Source organism: Struthio camelus, chromosome 4 (genome assembly GCF_040807025.1).
Source record: "Struthio camelus isolate bStrCam1 chromosome 4, bStrCam1.hap1, whole genome shotgun sequence".
NCBI classification, from domain to species: domain Eukaryota; kingdom Metazoa; phylum Chordata; class Aves; order Struthioniformes; family Struthionidae; genus Struthio; species Struthio camelus.
This window is the reverse complement of record NC_090945.1, coordinates 71,365,770-71,387,815: the sequence shown is the minus strand read 5'-3', so window position 1 is coordinate 71,387,815 and position 22,046 is coordinate 71,365,770. Positions and strand designations below refer to the sequence as shown.

The 22,046-nt window shown below is 38.9% G+C and overlaps 1 protein-coding gene across 9 annotated transcripts in view; it reads right to left on the bottom strand.

Annotated features, from left to right (window-relative positions):
- BOD1L1 (biorientation of chromosomes in cell division 1 like 1) overlaps nt 1-21,721 on the bottom strand; it is a 40,916-nt gene extending 19,195 nt beyond the window's left edge. For 3 of the 9 annotated variants that reach the window (XM_068943350.1, XM_068943351.1, XM_068943352.1), the window contains exons 1-12: nt 21,415-21,718; nt 20,881-21,005; nt 19,367-19,557; nt 17,445-18,056; nt 16,820-16,969; nt 15,207-15,376; nt 13,831-13,963; nt 13,375-13,519; nt 12,206-12,281; nt 5,230-11,374; nt 3,259-3,326; nt 1,701-1,770 (exon numbers count right to left, since the gene is read on the bottom strand). In XM_068943350.1, coding sequence (XP_068799451.1) covers nt 1,701-1,770; nt 3,259-3,326; nt 5,230-11,374; nt 12,206-12,281; nt 13,375-13,519; nt 13,831-13,963; nt 15,207-15,376; nt 16,820-16,969; nt 17,445-18,056; nt 19,367-19,557; nt 20,881-21,005; nt 21,415-21,621 — 8,092 coding nt within the window. In that variant the 5' untranslated portion in view covers nt 21,622-21,718. Of the gene's footprint in view, nt 1-1,700; nt 1,771-3,258; nt 3,327-5,229; nt 11,375-12,205; nt 12,282-13,374; nt 13,520-13,830; nt 13,964-15,206; nt 15,377-16,819; nt 16,970-17,444; nt 18,057-19,366; nt 19,558-20,880; nt 21,006-21,414 lie in introns of all 9 variants that reach the window. The other 6 variants (XR_011141098.1, XR_011141097.1, XM_068943356.1 and 3 more) reach the window with 3 other exon arrangements.
- Nucleotides 21,722-22,046: the final 325 nt, after the last annotated feature.

Below are 22,046 nucleotides of genomic sequence, written 5' to 3'. Positions count from 1 at the left end.
TTCAACATTCAATTTTTAAAGTGGTGTCAAATGAAGAGCTAGATCCTACCCACTCAAACAGCAATGAGATGTTTACATTCCAAGGAATCTTGGACTACTCAACTACTGTGTCTGCTGTTCATACTCATGACAGGACACACATTTGTCTTTTAAACAACTTCCTTTTACGTACGTTGAGCTATATATAATATATTTATATATACACATATACATAAATACACATATATATTTTAAAAAAGTGAGATTACTGTGTGGTGGTGGAGAAAAACACTCTACCAAGAGTAACAAAGTGTCGTTCTTCAACGTTTGTCACCTCCAACATTATTTACACAACAAATTAATTTCTGTTAAACACTTTACACAAAACAAGATTATCACAGTTAATTCAATCCGGACATTTTAAAAGTTAATTATTGTCTGTCTGGGTGACTGAATGATCTGAAGTGGCACAGTTTTCCAGGCACCTCCAAGAAACCTCACAGTAAAGAGAAACTTGTTACAGTCTGGGATTCGCTGTCCTGAAGATCATATTCCCATTCTCAAGGGTTTACATTTTCTTTTTTGTGAGCAAAGCATGTCTTTCACCACTTACACGAGAACATTACAACTTTAAACCAGGTATGTGAATTTGATCTATCTCAAGAATAAAAATATTCTAAAATTATACCAGGGCTCGCAACTCACCTTACTGCCAAGTCCTGTCTTTTGTTTGGTGAATGCTTATTTCAGTATACTTGTCTCCAGGATTTAAAAGTAAGCTTTATATCTCAGTGTGTCCCTTTCTAGCATTCAGGAGTTCAGCTGCAACTTTCCATAGGAGGAAATGCATCTTTAACCTCTTTGGACTCTATATACAGCAGTACTGCTGGTACCTCATGGAATTCACTTCAGTTTTGCTTGTTATTCTGTTAACTGAAGATTAACTCTCATCTGCTACTGCTATAGACATACTTGTAAAGCATCTGGAGCACAAAATCCATTAAGATGGGAACAAAGTAGGGGTTTGTTCCTGCTTTAACAGGAAGCCAAACAATTGCAACACATTTTAAATTAACGCATTTTGGGGGAGACAAGGATTGTTTTTTCCCCCATTTAAGACTAATCTAGTGCCTCTCAAAGGAATTATTCAGCACAGAGCCAATTTGACTAATTTAGATTCCTGGTTAGGTGATTACCTATTTATAAGCGCTCTTCAAATCTCAGTGGATGGCCGGAAATACTTTCATCTTCCAGAGAGCAAGACTCCCCCCTGCAAAATCTCTCTCTGAAGACTCTTAGTCATACAGTACTTACTGTTGTCACATCCTCAAAGGGCCTGTCACAACACCAGAAACAAGGATGTTCTAAGTTTAGAAAAAAAAAAAAAGCCATTCTCTGCGGAAGCTTCTGTATCTTGTCTGAACACAAAACTTATTTCTTTTTATTTATTGATTTTAGGTAGAACGTTAACAGTCTTTTTTTTTTTTTTTTTTTAAATACTATACACTTTTGACCCCTCTTTGAATATATCATATTGGAAGAAGAGGAGGACCTCCCTCCCATCCAAATCCACATAAGCCCAATAAAAAGGTTTCAAGAAGGTTTCTGCTGGCTTTGCATCACTCCCTCTAGACACTGCATATGTTTAATCTACAAAGAAACTCATGAGTGACAGTCAAAGCAGAATGAAAATGTAAACTGCTATCAGTATAAAAATCTACCTTTTGGAAACTCTTTAGTACGAAGTTCCACATATACACCTTCACTTCTCGGGCTTTCATGCTGTTGTGGCTAAACAAAAGTGAAAGGAGACAAAAATATTGCAGATATCCAAAATGGAAGTACGTTTCACTCCCCTCCCTCATTGTAAAGGAAAACGTTATCACAAGATTTTTACAGTAAAAGCCTTCAAAGTCTTCTAATGAGACAGCAGTACAAATATTAATGAAGGACTCCAGCAGAGCTTAGTCGCATTACTGACAAATAATGCACTGCCCTAAGCTTGACCTCAGAGTTAAAACTGATGCAGTAACAATGGATTAGTTTAACAAGGAGATCTGAAGAGAAACTCAGGACTACAAGGAGCTATTCCCACTCTAAGAGAAGTTACGATTATGAGAATTATTTTAGAAGTGTTCACACATATAGAAAAATACATATATACAATGCATAACAAAGTATAGTCAACTCTTAGTGGCTTTTTTTTTTAAATTCAGGTTGCAGATAGTACAGATTCATGGATAGCATGCTCAGCTTCATGTAGCACGAAGTCAGATCCGGACTTTGCAAACTCTTGCAATACCAGGTGAACTTGGCCATACTGACTTCAGGACCAACTTAAGCTGGCGAACACCACAGCCATTTGCACGAGCAACTGAACTCAGATTAATAAAACCCACTAGACTGAAGCTGACTTAGATTTTCCTGAAGCACGATCCCAAACACCAAAACCACGGCTCAGAAATACTCAACTGGTCTGCCCTGGTCTGGCCGATAACCCTGTCCGGATCCAAAGGTGACACCTTCAAAGGTATTTGAGAGTCTTTGAACCATATTCCCCCTCCAAGCGATTATTATGTGGGTTTGGCATGATAAGCACGCGTGGACCCCCTCCTGCATCTGAATGAATTAACCCTTGTGGACTCCTAGCCGTTATGGATCACAGCACAGGCACAAATGGACAGTCTCAACTTCAGCTTGGTATTGGCCTCCAGTGCCCTGTATCATCCAGGATGCCCTAGTCTTCGGCAACTACAGATAACGAATTGCAGTTATTGGAATGCAAAACTGCAGCAAGCCTTCTTCAAATGCACACAGAATGGTCGAATCTAAAGGCTAGCATAAAAGTGATACAATCGAATGAACAGCAGTGCATGTTCATTATTTCAAGACATCGAACTCATGACCGTCAACCGTGTTAAGAATGTATGACTGTTTTACAAGTGCTATCACAAGCAGCATATTCACAGTATGAGTAATTCTGGAAAAAAAAAAACACCCAAAAAACAAAACACACACTTGGATATTATGGCCATTGAAGAGACATGGCTAAAAGAGGTGACTGGTTCTACCACTGAATAACATGGACAGTCCACTCAAACACCAGCTGCTTAGAAAAAAAACACAGCTAAGTATTCTGAAAAACGATCCTTTGAACGTTTCCAAGTTCAAATGACGTTCTTGTTTCACACAAATCAAAAGGTACAGTAAGACACCCTAAAAAGATGTATAATTATATAAGAAAGAGTATAGTCAAAACTTATAAAATAACATAAATACCTCTTCAGTTCTCAAGTTAGTTTCAAATTCTAGTTCTTCCGCCAAGTTTGGTAAAGCTGCGTTATTGCCTAATTAAATAAAAATATGTTAAGATTATTATGTCACATTATATTTATCTCATGCTGCTGTAGGATGCTATTCCATCCATGATACATTAAATTAATCCCTTCTTGTGAGCAACAGATACAAGAGCATAACTCTGAATATACCAGTTCAAAAAATAACTTGGCTTCCGCAGGAGCACAAGCAAATCTGTGTTTTCCTTGAGTATAAAAGCATTGGAAAATACGGGCTATCAGAATTTACCACAGCTTATTTGTGTCTAACTTTGACTATAATAAATTGAATGTATTTTTGCTTGTTTTTCTTTAAGAATACCAACAGGTTTCCTGACGTAACTTACTGTTTGAAATTCTGTCTTATATAAATAAATGCATAGTTAAAAGTTAATACAAAGAATAATATTTTTAAGTGACAGTTACATGTAAAGCCTTATCTACAAGGCATTACCACTCAAATTACCTGATTTCCATAAAGCCTGAGAGCTCAATAGCTCCTGTTACTGCCAAAGATAGCAGTTTTATAAAATCTTGAACCTCACCCATTTCATCTCATAAGGGAACAGCAGTATGCTTATAATGACTGAAAAGCAAATGGCATCCTCATGTAACTTCCACAGCCTTTTTAGGCACCTATTTCAGAAGCTGAAATGATTAAGCTGTGGTTACAGTCGACAAAATTACCTAATCTAAAATTACCTAATCTACTATTACCATTGGCGGTCACAGAAGCTGCATCAAAAGACAACACGGATTGAGCAAAGCACCAAGGCAGAAATATCTAAATGCGGCAGTTTACATTTTCATTGCTCATGCTTGCCTGCGTTGTATAAATACTGAATAACGTTTTTCAAATTTGCTAGTTCAGCATCTTTTCCTGACCGATTTCTAAAATCCCAAAACCTGCAGTGAGCTTTCTCATCACAGGTATCAACAAAAGCAACTAGATACCTTTGTAAATCTGGACCTAAACTCACATTACAATATTTTAGTGGTTTTTTTTTTTTTTTTTGAAATAATGGCAGTGACAAAGACATGAGAGGAACAAAAAGTTTTAAAAACAGCAGTACTTGACCAACATAATTCAATTTCCTTTCGTTTAAACGAAGATAAATGGATTTCTCTATTACCTCCTTTACAGTTTATTTTCTCCAAATTTTATAATGAAGTTTTAATTTTGAATTCATTATGGCATCTACAGAACATATTATTTCATAAACTTGGGGCTTTAATTACTCTGAAGGATCAAAATGGAGAAAGGCTGAAAATAGTAGGACGCTCATTACACAGTATTTTAGCAACCGTGGAAGTTCATTTCACATTAGCTTCTAGAAATATTGATACGGAAATAAAATGTGACAATCTTAATGTTGCATACTATTATAACTTCAGTTTTAGGTTTAAAACAGGCACCTAAATCACTGCTCACTCCAAGCATTCATTTACTTAGTATCACTACCTGATTCTTTTAGTAACATGAAGCAAGATTCTTTTAGTAACATGAAGCAAGATTCTTTTAGTAACATGAAGCAAGACTCTATTTCAAGTGTATCCACAAGATAAAATTCAACCTAAAAGAATGAGTAAGACCATTAAATAACTATTAGGAGAAAATCTGTAGTTATGATTAAGGGTGGCCAATCAACTTTCAAAACCACTTAGAAGTTACCATTTTAAAATGCTGAAGAGATGTCCAAGTGAAATGCATCCATAATCACTCCTACACTTAAAGAATCACATGCTTAATTACTTAAAAATTGATGATAAATGTTTAAAGCACTAACACTTACTTGGCAACCTACACAGAAATAAATATATTTAAACAGTCTACAGTTACTTCCAATTCTACTCATGGTAAAATGTATTTATTCGTAGCAGCTTATAAAGTTGAAGAGAAAAAAGAAAACCTCACCTGAATTAAAGGTTGTGCTATTTTTTTGGAAAGTAACTTCAATTCCAATATCATCTATTTTGACCAAGTTCGTCTTGTCATCACTTTCATATAGCTCTTCCACGTGCAACACAGAGAAGTCACTTTTTCCCCCTAATTCTGCTTCTATAGTCACTTCACCATGGTTGGTATTTACAGTCACTGCATTTGGAGAAACTAAGGAAAGAGCCTGTGCCCTAGGCAGTGGAGTCCTTATTTCAGAAAAATCACTTTCCAATAGCAAGTTTGAATTAAATTTATAGTTTATATTCCTCAGGGTTTCATTCTCCATTGCTGCTTCTGAAATCACACAAGAGAGTCCTGATGCAACATCCTCATGTGAAACATCATCTTCAGCTTCCTCATCATCTTCATTTGCCTCTGTGGAAGGGCTTGCACTCACAGCAGTCTCCGTACTAATCTCCACACAAAGGGCTTCAGCTACACTAAGAAGGTTCACTGAATTTTCATCTGTTTCTGTGATTTCATTCTCTGCTGTGGTTTGAGATGCTAAGGATTCTCCCTTCACAATGTTATCAGAGGTCTCATTCTCTCTACCAATGACAAGCAAAGAATTATTACTTTTTTCTGGGCTTGTAGTTGATAGGATGCATTCAATCTGGTTAGCAGTATTAAAAATTTGCTCACTTTTATCTTTTACTTCTGTACTCTCAGCAGCAAGCTGACTTTCTTCTATGACTGCAAAGGTGAAGAGACTATCGCATTCTTCCATCGTGCTCAGAGTGATCACTGCCCCTTCTTCTTTATCTCCTATACTCGAAGCAGTGTGTTGATCTTCACTGTTGGTGGCAACTCTAAGCACAGGAGTTCCACAGTCTCCCACAAAAATCACAGAACCCTTGCTTTTTGCATCTGCATTGAAAGCCGCTAGTTCAAACTGTTCCTCTACAGTTGCACTGGTCTCCACAATCTTACAATCCTCTGATGCATTCGGAGAGATAATGGCGTCTTCATCTCCTTCTGCTACAATGAGCTGACCTTCAGCTTGTGGTGCTGCACTAATCAGGACTATCTCACATTCTTCTGTCACACTTGTAGTGATCATAGCAGCTTCATATCGTCCTTCTGTTTCTGAGGCAGTGAGTTTGTTTTCATCTTGCACACCTACACTAGACATTGGGGCTTCAAAACATTCTGCTGTACTTGTAGAGATCATTACAGTTTCATTTTTTGACTCTGTGTGTGAGATATGTTGAACTGCCTCTTCCGTGACTTCATCAGACATGAGAATTACTTGTTCTTCCACAACGCTTGTGGAAATCATAGCACACTCATCTTTTTCTTCTTTACCACTAGCAGTTGGGTGACTTTCGTCATCATCTCCTGCACTGGATGCACTGGGCATAGGAACCTCATATATTTCCATATCTATAGAAACCACAGTATTCTCATTCATTTCTTCTGTTCTCACAGAGGGGAGCTGGCCATCATATTCAACAGCAGCGCTCGACATCGGAGTCTCAAATTCCTCCACAATACTTGTGGATATCATAGTACACTCATCTTTTTCTTGCTTACTGCTAAAAGCATGTACACTCTCTTTAAATTCTGTAGCTGTACTGGGCATGGGCACCTCTGTCTCTTCAGCATCTATTAAGACCATAGAGCTTTCCCCACTTTCATTTGCTCTTACAACAGCGAGTGGACCTTCCTCAGCATCCATGGCTGAATGTAAAGGAGCATCACTTTCTTCCACTGTACTAGTAGAGATAACATCACCTTTAATTTTTTCTTCTTTGTCAGCAGGAATAAGAGAATTCTCATCTTCCTCTGGAACTGCACTACTTATAGAGCCATCAAGTCCTCTGCTGCCAAAGGACATCATGGCATTCTCATGCTCTTCTACTGTGCCAGATTGACTCTTATCTTGCACTGTCATAGCACTAGTCATAGGACCCTCACATTCCTCAGCATCTAATGGAGTCAGGGCATGTTCCTGTTCTCCCGTATGTGCTGTCAGGGCACCGTCCTCTGCAGTACTTGCACTGGTTACGCTGCTTTCAACAATCCCTTTAGTATTTTTGCCGGCTGTGCCATGACTACCTTCTTTCTCCACACTTGTCATGCTGTCAACAGTGAGCTTATTAATATTCGTGCCAGCCACTCCTGACTCTGCTTCCATTTGTTCAGCGACTATGCAGATAATGGAACTTTCGCCTTCTTCTGCACCTATGCAAATTAGTGCGTTCTCACTTTCCATTCCTGTACAAGTAGAAGCATGCTCAATTTCTTCATTTCCTCTTCCAGTACTGGTCACAATACCCTCATCTTCTTCATCCTCCTCTTTTGAGCCTGTACTAGTCACAAAACCCTCATCATCACAAGGGCCTGCACTGATCATAGTGACGTTGGCTTCTTCCTTTGCTCTTGTACTGTCCATTAGACTTTCACATTTTTCAGCATCCAAACAAACTGCAAACCCTTCATTGCTGTCTTCTAGCCCTGTGCAGACTGCTGAAATTTCAGCATCATCTTCTGGAGTTATGCCTGTGCTGGTCACTGCACTTTCACCATTTATAGTATCCTCACATTTGTCACTACTAGTTCCACTTGTAGCACTGTTGTTTGTGTCTATTTCAGTACATGCACCCGTTACAGCGCTTTCTCCTTGGGCATCTGTACCAGTCACTGAGCAGATTATAAAGTTACGACTTCTTTCTTCTGCACCTGTGCAAGTCACAGTACCTTCATGTTCTTTCACTTGGCCAGCTCTTGTCATGCCACTACTAAATTCACCTGAATTGTCATCACTTGTGGATCCTTCACCTGTTTCTGTCCCTGCACTGGTTACAGCACCATCGCTCTCTACTTCACCTAAACAGGATACGGAACTTTCAAATTTGCCAGCATCTCCACAAGCTGAAGTTTTCCGCTTTTCTTCAGAGCCTGCACTAGTTACAGCATCATCCTTCTCTTCCACTCCAGCACTATTCACACTGTCTTCAATTTCTACTCCACTTGCATTGACTGAACCTTTACCACTTTCTTCTGCATCAACCATACTGCACTCTTCATTTTCTTCTTTTGTACTAGTTAGGAAACTTTCACTTTCTGCTAACCCTTCAGTGACAACACCACTACCGCCTTCTTCAGCTGCTGTGACAGTACACTCACCAACATCTGTTCCTGTGATGAAACTGCCTCCCTCACTACTTTTTACCCAGATGCCTGTTGTGAAGCCTTCATCAGCTTCTATGCTTGTGCAAATTAATGTCACCTCACTTTCTTCTTCTGAGCAAGTGGTTGTAGCATCACTTTCCTTTTCAGAATGTGATGCTCCCTCAGCTCTTCCTTCTCCTGTACTAGAGGCTGTTACAGTGCTTTCCATTGTTTCTGCGCTAGTTCCTATTACAGTGGCCGTAGTTGTTTGAAGGCTGCTGTGCAACAAACTAAGTTTATTACTTCCTGCACTGGTACCTACTGCATTGCTTTCATTTTTATCTTCCATGCCAGTCATGCCAGTCCCTTCTTCTCTACTAGCTATAACAGACTCTTTGACTGTTTCTTCTGGAACTCTTATGGGCGCTAACACAGAGGAAGATTGAATCATACCACCAGCATCATGCACCGCATTGTTTTTCATGATATCCATCATCATGCTTCTTTCTCCCTTTGAAGAAGGGTCTGTATTCAAGCATTCTCTTTCCTTTCTTTTTAGGTTTGTTAGGACAAATTCTTTTGCTGTTGCATCTCCACAACCTTCAGTTACGTCATTTATCAAGCTTTCATTTTTCATTTTAAACTCACTTCTTTGAGGGCTCTCTAACTTAGTTGCTTTGTCATAATCTTCTTGACTACGTAAATCAGCTCTACTGCCTTCCATTGCCTGTTCATCAGGTAGGGGCACTTCACCATCTTTTTCTGTGCTGTCCATCAGGGCATAATTGCCATCATCTTTCACAAAAGAACTTAGTGCAGCACCACCTTGTTCCATGTACACAGCCTGTGCTGCATTGTTCTTCAAAATGAAAGCATCTTTAAACAAAGAAGTCTCATCTGAATTTGGGCATTCTTCTTTAGACACACTACTCAAGGAATCTGTAAAATCTGAGGTATCCATATCCATGGACTTCACACCAGCAGCATCTTGTCTGGAACAATTAATTGCCAAAGGATCATTATCTACACTAGGATTTATCACAGTTTTAAAATTCTTTGGTTTTTTGCTGTCTTCTGAAGCTTGATCCTTACTGGGAGCATTCAGCAAGATTCTACCAGTTGTTTCATATACAATGCTCATTTGATAAGCCCCTTGTTTATTGGGTCCTTGATCCATGGAAGTTTGTCTGGACAAAGTATCTAAGGCACCAGTGTCTTTATCAGGGATGTTTTCTTGTTTAACAGTTTTTTCAATTGCATCCAGAAACTGAGATTCACAAGCCTCAAGATCTGCCAAGCTGCATTTTAATTCCATATTTGAAACTGGGAGAGATATTTTTTCTTTTGTTGCATTTTTGGCGTCTATGGCTGGGAATGAATTATGAACACTTTTTCCTTCGATTTTAGATACTGCCTGTACTTTTGCTTCTTCTAAATCAAGTTCCATCAGCTCTCTCTCATGGGCAGAATACAGGTCATCACTATTCGTACTCGACTTTTGGGGGGCTGGAGTATGACTGGTTATAGTTGCTGATTGCTTTTCTTCTCCTGCTTGCATATCTTGGTTTGATGTATTGCCTTTTCTATTTTCACACAATATCTTCTTACTTGATTTCTTATCTATTGCCACTATGATGCCCAAAACTTTTTCATGACTGCTATCTGTTTCTTTAACGTCTTTATCCTCTAATTTACTGTTCTCTTCCTTCTTCTTCATTTCCTTGTTACTATGCTTTAAGCTTCTGCTTTTGTGACCTTCAGAGAACTTTCTTTCTAGTCTGGAGTTGCCTGCATCTTTATCACTCCTGTATTTTTCTTTTACAGATCCTCTTTCTCCTGAATGTAACTTAACTCTGTGACTAAAGTCTTTTTGCGATCCCTGAGTTGACTGTACACCACTTTCAAACTCAAACACAACACCACTTTCCTCACAAATTTTATCTTCGTTCTTGGATTTGTGTTGCTTTTCTGAGTCATTCTCTTCCATGCTTTTATCTTTATCCAGTTTCTGACCAGCCTCTTGCTTTGCTAAGCTTTCCTGTAATTCTGTTTCAGTTGCTTTGGATTGTTTATTATGAGACTTTGACTTAGACTTTAACAAAAACTTGTCTTCTACAACGCTCTTAGATCGTCGTCTATCTTTGTGAACGTTATCTTCTTGTTTCAAGTTGCAATCAGAGTTAGGTGAATCTATTTCATGTTTATCTTCTGAGTAACTTTCGCTCCTTTTGTGCAATGCAGAAGCAGGTTGCTTTGAGGCACTTATGGAATCCTTTTGTGGCCTAGAATCACTCAGGGACCTTTTAGATTTGTATTCTGCTCTTGATTTTTCTGTTGAAAGATGTCTGTCTTTTTTAGTATCTTTACGTAGTAACTCTTCAGCTTTTAAACTACATTCAGAAATATTTTTTCCATCTTTTCCAGTTACTGATAATTTCCGTTCACTTCTGTGTTTATTTTTTCTTTCAGATTTGTCATCTGAGGAAACTTTTATTTGCTGATTATGTTTCTGAGCACCATCCTCTCCTTTCAAGCCTCTCTCAAAAGAATGGAGTTCAATATCCTCACTTGTTTTATGAATGCTGTCTCCTTTATATTTGTGCTTTAAAGAAGGTTTATCTTCCAAAGCAGTTCTCTCCTTTTCATTTTTATCTCTGTAAGACTTGGCCTCTTTTTTGGTAGTATTTCTGATATGTTGAATTTCTGTATCACTATCTTTTTTGGGATGTTTTTCATTTTTAAAGAGAGATTTCTGCTTCTGTAGTTCTTCAGTATTAACTTCTGCTCTATCCAGTTGTTTTTTTGAATCCTTTATTTCACTGTCCTGCTGGCTTCCTTCAGCCTGAAGAGTGGTGGACATCTTTCTTTTATGTTCTTTCTCCACTTTAGAATCACTTTTGTTTTCGTCAGTTGAATGCACTGATTCCGAAAGCCTTCTAAGAGGTTTAGATATCTCACTTTTCCCATGATTATGCTTCAGTTCTTTTAACGAATTTTTTTCACAAGTCTACAAAAGAAAATCACGCACATAAACAAATGTTACATAGTTCCTTCACTCTGCAACTGAACACAACTGTTCTCCGTAAGCAGAGTATACCAGGGAATCTACTTGCAATAGAAGCTAACTATATAATATGCCTGGTAAGAAAATGAAATTTGGGATTTTTATTTCAAACATCTGCCATTGTGGGAAAATCACAAATCTGTAAAAACAGAAATCAACCTCAAGCACTCTGAACTAGAATATAACTTCCTTTACAGTGATTTTTAATTCTTTTTAAAATGATTTAAATGGATTTTTAAATGGACAGAAAAACAACAAAAAAAGAACAAAACTGGACTTCCAAAAGATAATTCTTGAGTTCTAATTGATTTTCCAACTATCACTGCTTTTTGGCAATAACATTGTTGGTAAAAAGTCTCAATCTAAAAATTCTCCTTCCTGTACTTTCAGGCTACATTCAATTTTCACTTTAAACTTATCTGTGATGCTAAATAGATCAAACTCCTCATATGCTTTGCTCTTTTTTGGACCCAATAGGCTTGGGAAAACAGGGCTTTAAATTAAGTATCATATATGTATCAGCACCAAATACACAGACAATATGATAGGTTATGTAAACCTACACTAGCACTTCCAAGAATTCAGAAAAGATTTACTAACCCAAATGAAAGAACTAGCAGAAAAAAAAAATTCATAAAAACGAATGCAGTATCATGCAATTTGGTGTGTGCATATGAACAAGTATATTTACAATTAAAAAGAAATAGACCATAAAGTCCATTTGCTTTAACAAGTCTTTTGAAATTAATTTCAAAAGACTTAAGAGATACATACCTCATTTGTCTTTTGCATTTCTTTAGAGTCATCTTCAGATGGCTCATATTTCTTTTTCCAACTATCTTCAACACGCCTGAAACAGACGGTCAGGGTAAGCAATTGAAAAACAAACAAAAAAATTAGAAACCTTGTAAACTTTCAGCTTTTAAACTCAGAGAGAGGGAGAGACAAAGAGAAACAGAAAAAAAGAGAGAGAAGTACGCTCTAAGATATAGAAGAAGCATGATCACACAACTCTAAACTATTCACTTTTTCCAAGCTTCTTTTTCTCTTGGGAAAAAGAGGAAGAAAGCCTAAACTGATATGCTCTGAATATCAGTGCTTTAAAGGACAGATTATTAGTATGACAATATTAGCACTACAAGTGTTACTGTAAAAGAGATAAGAGTCCTCCTTGCTACAGAGAAGTATACTCTCCCTTCTACCCTTCTTGTACAGAACTCTGAAAATACTCTTTTCATCTTTCAGAAACTTGGCTCATTTTATAGCCATTGGCATTTGTGTGTATGTGTGAACATACACGTATACATATATATGTATATAAAACATCAATTTAAAGACCATGCCAACTTGAAGACTGAATGAATTAAAGCTCCTTATTAAAAAAAAAAGATCGCACAGTAGATTCTAGCTTGTGCTGCTGTGTAATACATTAATATATATCTGAGCAGTGAATTAGTTTGAATAGTATCAATTTGATAAGATGGAGAACAAAAATCCAGCATTACCTTTGCAAAAGTTTGCAAAAAGCATGCCGTCACAAAAGGAAATACAAATAAAAATAGAAAGGATTCAAGATACAACCTCTTAGACATCTACTAGAAACTCAGCCAGATCAGTAAAATAATAGTTAATGGAAGTACATCACAGTAGTTATTCATACTAGATGCACAAACATCTAACAGCTGTCTATTCTCCTGCCTTTATCACCACACAGTGTGAAAAGCCACACAAAGGCTGCTACTGCAGCCTGGCTGAGCTGCAGCACATCAGGCAGCCACTATTTAAGTCTTGACCTCATGCTTATTAGCAGCAAAATTGCTTGACTATTTTAAGAGGAAATTGTTAAACAAATAAGGCTACTTACAAAGTTGAGCAGAACCTTTTCAAACTGAAAAAAAGAACATGCAAAAATTTTACGTCTTACGATCAAACATAGGAATCACCTTGAATCTCTTTTTCTTTTTCTGCTCAGGGCAACTTTTTTTTCTAAAAATTTCTGTTCTTTAAGCACATCCTTGATGCTGGTACCAGTAACTTTCGACTCGAGACTTCTTGCTGAATGTTCTTCCAAGTTCAAGCCACTTTTTCCTGAAATAACATATAATACACAAATGGTGAACCACAGAAGCATGTCTTTATATTACTGTTTCAGGTCTAAATGTGATTGCAAGCAGTGCAGAGTACTAATTGGCAGAGGTGGTTGTTGTATTTCAGCAATATAATCATGGGATATATGAAAGAGTGAAGATGTTTTCAGAAAATAAACAATTTGCTTAATCCTTTTTTCTGTTACTTCCCCAGGGAAACCTTAGGCTACCAATATTTTACCCTGAATGTTATTTTTCTCTCTTAAAAAAAAAACAAAAATCCACAAAACCCCAAAAGCTAAAATACTATACCTCCTATACCTTTAGCATTTTGATTTCCAGTTTTCAGGGATTTTGTTTTTTCTGCAGCTTTCTGTTTACGTTTTTCTTCAAGCCTCTCCCTGTTTATTTGTCGTCTTAGGAGTCTCTCTTCTTTTTCTTTGGCCTGAAGATGTAAGAACAAGGAAAATAATTTATTTTTACTGTTAGGCCAAACAAGGAGCATTCTTTGACTACACAAATACACTTTTAAATCCTGCAGAAATCAGAATGTTTCATCTTGAGGCAAAGAGTAGGAAAAAATAAATAGTCCTTAGAAAGCGCTGTACGAAAGTTGATTGAATTCTCTAACATTTCTGTGAGGTGAAATTATGCTAAGCCCCATGAAGTTTCATTGCTGCTTGACACTGCAGAGAAATGGAAGCAATGAGACTTTCTCAAAGTATATATCCAAGATAAGGTGCCCGTAATCAGACTGCACAGTTGTTTACAGGACTCATTTGCTCACAACGTTTTTCATCTAGACATATCTACCTTTCCAATTATTTTTACAATTGCTTTCTTTCCTCTTTGAATTATATAATACTAAATTGTGTAAGCAAAATACAGACTCTGTTGTATTGTTATTGTGGTGAACAAATGGGGGCAAAAGTATGCTATTCTAATACCATGTATTTATCCACAGCGGAAAGATATCCGAAAAGAGTTCCCTGGTCCCTCCTCTGTGTGCTGGTCCTTCCATGCAGCAGAGTGAGCATACTTAAATCCCTCTACCCGTTCTCACAGCCAGCAGATATGATACAAATTGCCAGGTTCACGGACAGCAACAACTGCATTTGCAAAGCAATGGTGTAAGGAAGTAGCCTGCAGTCAATCCAAGCCTGCTCTACAAAAGCCACACAAAAACCAGGCAGGTAGGTAGATAAGGGCTAACTTTTCCACCCAAAATTGTCACTATATGTATTAAATCTACTGAAGAGCAGATTTTTCATATGCACAGTAATTCTCACTCTCCACACCAAATGACACAATTGAGAAAGAATTCATCTATTTGCTGTGATTCTGCAAAGGCATCTCACGCGCTTAGCAAATTCTCTGTGAACACCAAAGGAGCGTTCATTTTAAAGATGAGAAAAAGATTATTTAAAAAAAAGTGCATCTCGGCTTTGAGAGCTAGAAGCCTTCAAACTGCACCCAGCAGAACACTTATTTGGAGTGCAGCGCTCCAGATCACACAATACTGGTCAAAGTTGGAAGAAAGGGCAGCTGCAACACGGGGAATACAACAAGAAAACCCCCAAAGAAACAGCAAATATTCCCTCTTAAACAACCACCAAATGAGAAATGGAATTTCTGTACTCAAAAATTTAAGATGTTAGAATTTGAACAGTAACAATACCGAGACTTACAATGGACTGACGGCGTTGCTCTACAGTTCGTTCATCATCAGAATCACTGAAGTACTTGGAGTACAAAAAAGGCTTGCGAACATAAGCATGACGAACAGGCTTGGCTTTCCCATCACTTAGCTCATTAGTCTGAGACTTTGTCTTACTATGACTGTTTTTCTCCTCTTCATCTGAAAAATAGTTAGTAAAGGATAGATATATTGGTAAGTTAGGGCAGAATTTTCAACATATAATTTTATGCCAAATGCTAACTTATGGTGAGGTAAGCTGTTCTATAATTTAATGATAGAAATATTTCCTTTAAAAATACAAACAATATACATCAAAATGTACAAAATATACATCAATGTACATCAAAATATCACCAGATTATGAAAGCCTGAAAGGGATATTCATCCCTTTGTGCATATTATTCAGTTAAACAGTTGCAAGTTACAAAAAGCAGAATAAACTAGAATAAAACAAAGGTGCTTAGTCTCTTATATATATAAGGGCAACATGATTTACAGGTCTTTAGCCACTTGTTAAGTTCACACTGTGTAAGAAGTCAGAATATAATTTCTGCTGTGCATTAAATTATGTTTCATTCCCACACCGAAAGATCAGTATTTGAGAACTTAAAAATTAAATAGGTTTACTGAAAGATATAAACAAAGCATTTTTTTAAACTCATAACTACTATTCAAGTAAACTAAAGAAATTATTTCAGTTTTATCAGGATTATTATAAATAGAGCAAAAATACTTGTGCTCTGTGCACAAATAAATTTTTTTATACAAATATTATAGAAAAAATTTTTGACATCAAAAATACTTGCGTACTGTACAATCAATTTGCATCCCTGAAACACACTTAAGGCTTATTTGCACTTCACAAATAGTCAAAACTGAATGCAAGCTGCCACGTTAACAGGTAACATCAAAGTCAGACAATACGCAAGTAATTCAGTGCTTCTAAATAATATTCTTAGAGCAGAAAACATAAGCTCACAGCATACTAGAGACAACCCATACAGGCTCTAAAGCATTATCTTATGAAGTGGAAGCTCTTCCTAAGTCCAAAAGCAAAATATTTCCAGAAGCTATGGAGTCCCAGGTCCACTCTGGACAAAGAGAACACAAGGAGGCAATCCGTCCAGCAAACGGATCCACTCATGTTCCTTCCGCTGTGGTCAGGTACAATTTGGAAATCTCTGCAATCCTAAAGCTCTAATAACGGCCTGATCTGCAGAGTGAGCTACACACACTACTGTAAGGCCACGGACAAAGCAGTCCAGTGTTAAGCCAAATTCATGGAGGAGGGGAAGGTAAAAACTCCCAAACAAAGCCAAAACCCATCATCATTAAGCGTTCCTGTTGTCTAAGAGATACTGCAGTACAAGTAAGATTTGCAATTTTAGAATATATCATGTTACTAAAAAAAGATTCAAAATACGTACCATTAGTCAGCTTTGCTAATTGCAAAAGCCCTATCAATTCCACAAACAAATTTGTTTGCATAAATAAGCACAATACTGCAAAATGTGAAACTTGCAATATGATTTACTTGAATGGCAAAAGTGTTACATTCTTTCTTCTCATCTTATCATCAGATTTAACAATTTGATTATTTACCGTCTGATGTGATCTCCCCCTCTTCGGTACTGTCAGAAATTACAGCTTCCTCTTCGCTCTCCTCTTCAAAAGAGGAAAGGTCACTGGTATGGACAGAGCTGACAGTGATGTCACTGAGTACATCCATATCTGAATCTATCAAAGCATGTTCTTGCAAAGGAAAAAGTAGAAAGAAGTTGTAATGCAGTACAATGTATTTGAGAAACTTTTCTTACCAAAACAGTTATTTTGCCACTGAAAAGATAGTGTTGCCTTAAGGAGAAGAAGCAGAGAAAAGTAGATTTATAACATTGAAAAGAAATATTGCTAGATTGACTCAAGTCTACTCAAAACAAAAATCCCATTGAGGTACAATTAGAACCTTTATACACAAACCAGAATCCTTGGTCATCTGCCTCATTCTGGTGAGCTCTCTCAATCAACATACACTTGAGGAATCAAGAATGATCAGACCCCTCATACAAGTTCCTCAGTTAAGTGTGACGAACTGCAATGCGTTTTGTAGCCAGCTAGAGAAATTCGGCAAGGTCAGCACCTGTATTCCAAATATACTTCCGATTCACCTCCTCAATACACTTTTGAAAAACCAGCCATATTACAAGGAAAAGATTCCCCCACACCATACCTTCTTTTGTGCTTTCAGTTGTTTTATGCTTATTGCTGGTTTTTTCTGCAACCAACTGTTTCAGTGGTTCTGACTCTCTCACTTGCTTTTCTTCTTTTGGCTTTGTAGTATCATCCGTTTTCTTTGAATGGTCAGACTTCTTCTCAAGTTTTTCTTTCTTTTCTTTTCTTCTTTCCCCTTTCTCAATGCTGTCTGGTTTCTTGTCACATTTATCTACTAATTTACTCTTTTGGTCTTCGCTTTCTTGATGAATTTCCTTACTTGTAGAAGTTAAACTATTACTATCCTTTGCTGAATTTTTTATTTCTTCACTTTGACAGGGAAGCTCATTTAAATCTTCACACTTTTCAAATGTTTCAGCTCCTTCTCCAGAAAGATCACAAATTGCTTTCTCTCTGTCTGACAAGTCCTCTGCACTTCGCTCTCTCTCAGTGCTACCATCAACACTCTGCTGAGATAAGAGTCTTTTTGCAACTTTGTCATTGTTCTTGGAATTTGAGTTCTCTGTTGAAGCCCTGGCAGCACTTGCTTCTTGGTTAAGAGATGTTATTGTTTCCAAAATGGACATTGCATCACTAGCTACATTGCCACTAGGAGCAGTAGTAGAGACACCTTGAAGGATAAGAAAAAAAAATGGTTTTAGTTCATCTAAGTTTCTGTGACTTTCCAGGAAGGAAATATTTATTTCCATAGGGCTTATATTTGAAAGGAAGTGACCTTTCAGATAGAATATGCATCCAGTGAAATGGAAAAGATTGCTTACTCTATTTAAAATAAACAAATTTAACCAAAAAGTTTGACTTATTTTGAGTCTAAACACGCAGAGATTTTGGATTAAAAAAACAAGAAGTTGCACTTCTGAAGTGATTAGGCTCTGGTTAACTGAGATTCATTTTATTTGTATCAAATGGCTGTTCCTGAGATCAGCTAAAGAAAGCAGGGGTTGTCCATGAAGGAAGTTCTGAACACAACCCTTGCTCAACTTCACCATCATCCCAAGCAGGAGGATGACTTCAGAGAAGAACAAAATAGAATACTGCAGTAAAAACAACAACAACAATAAAATCTAGGTTTCATTACTCCAATATCTTTATAAATGATCTGGAAAGTAGACTCAGCATATCATATTTTCAAAATTCATGAAGACAATGGAACTATCAAAAAACCTGTAACATTTTCCCACTCCCTTAGAAGGGACTCTGAAGATGGATGAGAAAGAGTTAACTGGACTAGCACTCAGAATTGCAGCTGGCTTGTTAACCCACTTACTTTAAAGGAAGTGGGCCTCACAGGAAAAGGGCTAGGATTTAACTAAAGGGTCTGGTTACAACTAGATAGACTGCTCTGGAGTCTCTTAGGAAGGAAAGAGCAGATAACTACCTGCAGGAGTGTTTAGAAGCATATACCAGGCAACATAAACGAAAACCAAAAAGCAAGCGCTGTGTTCATAAATAAGCTAGAGACTGGCTGATTTAGAGGAGGACTTAAGCTCCAGAGAGAAACTTAGCCATTCAAATTTTACTGCGCACAGTAACTGCATTAGAACAGTTAATATCTTGTAGATAATCTCTTTGGATCTACCCATCCAGGAAAAAAAAGTGAAATCATTCTTTTCTTACAGCTATGTCTTATATGACTCTGTAACACTTACAGGGCCAAATCTCGAGGTCAACTTCTCTACAGTAAAATGATTCCTTATAACCTCAGGTAGAAGGGAGAAAGTTTGGAACACGGTGACATCTCTAGTGCCTTCTACATTTACACATACAGCAAGAGAGAAATATTATGGTACGCTGCCTGGAGTTTAGCTTGCTAATACTGATGCTAACCATTTTGCGATAGCAGCAAATCTAGTCAATGCTTCCTCTCTTGCATAAAACAAAATTCTGGTAATAGACTGCTTAGAGTAATGGTTAGAATACCTTGTACTGTAATAGAAGCATCTGTTTTCTCCTCACTTGGAGCTGTACTGGGGCCTGCCTCCTCTTTGTGATTCAATGTGGCTAAAAATTCATGGACAGCTTTTTCCACCTGAGGTCTGAATGTGTGGTTGATCTTTGGGTCCACAACCTGAGAAATAATTCTGTCAATTCCAGATTCCAACATTCCAGACCTGGAACAAAGTTACATTAATACTTAATAAGGAAATGTCTTTTCAAGAGCATCTTAATAAAATATGCTCATTTAGGTGCGACGTAAACTCTTGAGAACTTCCACTGAAGCATTAACGTTTTCTGAGTATCACTTCAAGTGTGTATTTAGCTAACTACCTCTATTTCAATAGCTCTTCTAATGTCTTACCAACATAACAGGAAAATATTTCTTTCCCCTCAAAAAACTTATGGTAAAGAAACAAAGTGATCGAGTCGCATGGAATTAAAACAACAAACAGCCTGTTGTTATGTCATTACTAGCTATGCCTAGAAAAGTTAACTAACTGTAAAAGTGACATTTGTGGAAAAACTCAAGAAGAAACCCGATCTTATCAATTTGTTTTATTCCATGGGAATTAGTTTTAGAAGGCACAAGGGACAGATGCATACTAGACCAGTCACCACGACCGTAAGTTACCTTTTCCCAATACCGCCTGACAATTCAGAGGTCAGCTGTTCCATACAAACCCTCAATCCTCCAGTAAAATCAAGAAAATCGTAATAGAGACTTTTCTATCTGTGGTTCATCTCCAGTCCCCCTGTACATTCCAGAAAAAATTACATTATCTCTCGTCCCCACTGCTTATTAAAAGAAAGCCCCAAATCCTCTTTACCAATTATCAATGGCATCACTTAGCATCACTGAAAAAAAATTGTTCCCAAATCCCTTTTTTGATCCACTTCAGTGACCAAACATTTGTTATTCTGAAGAAACTTCCTATTATTTCTTATGACTTTGTGTACTGAGAACAAAAGTTCATGAGGAACACTCATGAAGTAATGTAACAGTAGATAAGTGCTTGATGTCATTTTGACATAACTAAAGAGCAGTTCTGCAAAACCTCTTCTCTGGCTGGACAGATTTATGTCCAGTTTCTTGTCCTGGGAACTTAAGTTTGTACTCTACAGATCTTAGTTTGTCAAACGCTATTAATTTTACTTAACCCAAATTTAGATGGTAATAGCAACTGTATTAATTTCTCACTTAGAAGAAACAGTAAAGCCAAATTTTCTTGCTAGGATGTTGCATCCCACATCAGAAATAAGGTTTGCATCTGTGGAACAACTTGGAAAGATGAAATAATATTTGCGGTCTAACTTTGACTAATGCTGGTGGTGAGCCGCAACCTGAAATAATAACACCTTTTAAACACTAAAAAAGAAATGTTTCTTTAGAATTGTGTTTAAAGAAAGCAAACTGTTTACAACTGACCTAGAGCCTCAGCCATCTATCACCGTACATGAGCAAGTTCAAAGAGAGAAACTCCAAATGCATCACTTACTTGAGAACCTGCTGCCTAATGTTATTTCTCAGCTGGTTCTTGTTCAGATGAGGACTCCAGGTATGAGTTGCCAAATGATTAGAAACAAAGTTGTCGACACGTTGTCTCAAATTCTGATACGCAGGCTAGAAGAAATAGAGAAGTTGGACAAGAGCTTTGATAAACAGTTATCTTCTGAGAGACTGCCCTGGAAGAGCTAGGATCCTTTCTGGACTTGACCTACTGAACACACTAGCTGCTCCCTCTTTCTTCCGGTGAATAAAACGTGCCAAAGATGCTCCTGTTACTAAAAACACTCAACAAGAACAGTCGCGTTCGTATCGCCGACCTGCCCGCACTCCCCTCTGGAAACACGGACTCCACCTTTGCTCCCGGGAAGAGGCTTTAACTCCAGGGGGGCGGAGGGGCGCGCCGGAGTCCCCGGCGGGGCCGTGCCGCTGCCCGTGTCCTCCCTCCCCGCCCGGCCGCGGCCGAGCCCTCCCGCACGGGCCGAGCCCCCGCCGCCCCCCGGCCCGGCCCGGGCCGAGCCCCCACCTTGGTGTCCACGTCGGCCAGGCAGTCGCGGCGGAACTGGTCGAAGAGCCCCTGGCTCTTGAGGTGGTTGACGATCATGGAGACCAGCTCGGGCTCCGCCGTGCCGCCCCCTCCGGCGGCCCCGGCCCCCGGCAGCGGCGGCTGCTGCTGTGGGGGCGGCGGCGGGGGCGGCGGCGGCGGGGGCTGCGGCTGGGAGTTGCTGGCCATGGCGGGAGCGGGGCGGCGCGGGCTGCGGCGAGCGCGGCTGCCGCCTCTCCCGGCCCGACCCCGGGCGGGGGCTTGTTACCGAGCAGCGGCCGCGGCAGCTCTGACCCCGGAAGCGAAAGGGAACGGAGGGAGGAAGCGAGAGACAACGAGAGGGGAAGCAGGGACGCAGCCGAGAGCGGCGCCATCGGCGCGAGGCGAGCACTGGCGAGCCGCAGGAGGCGGTGCTGCGGGCCCTTTAAGGGGACGGGGGGGGCGGAGCCGCTCTCGGCCCGCTCCGGCGGCGCCCCAGATCCGCCTGTGGCGGCTGGGGGGGGGGAGGGGGAAGGGGACCGAGGCGGCCCGCGGCCCCCGCCTGCCTCGCCGGCGGCTCCCCGCGCTGCCCGGCCACAGCTGGGCGCTGCGGACAGCGTGGGAGCGCCCGCGGA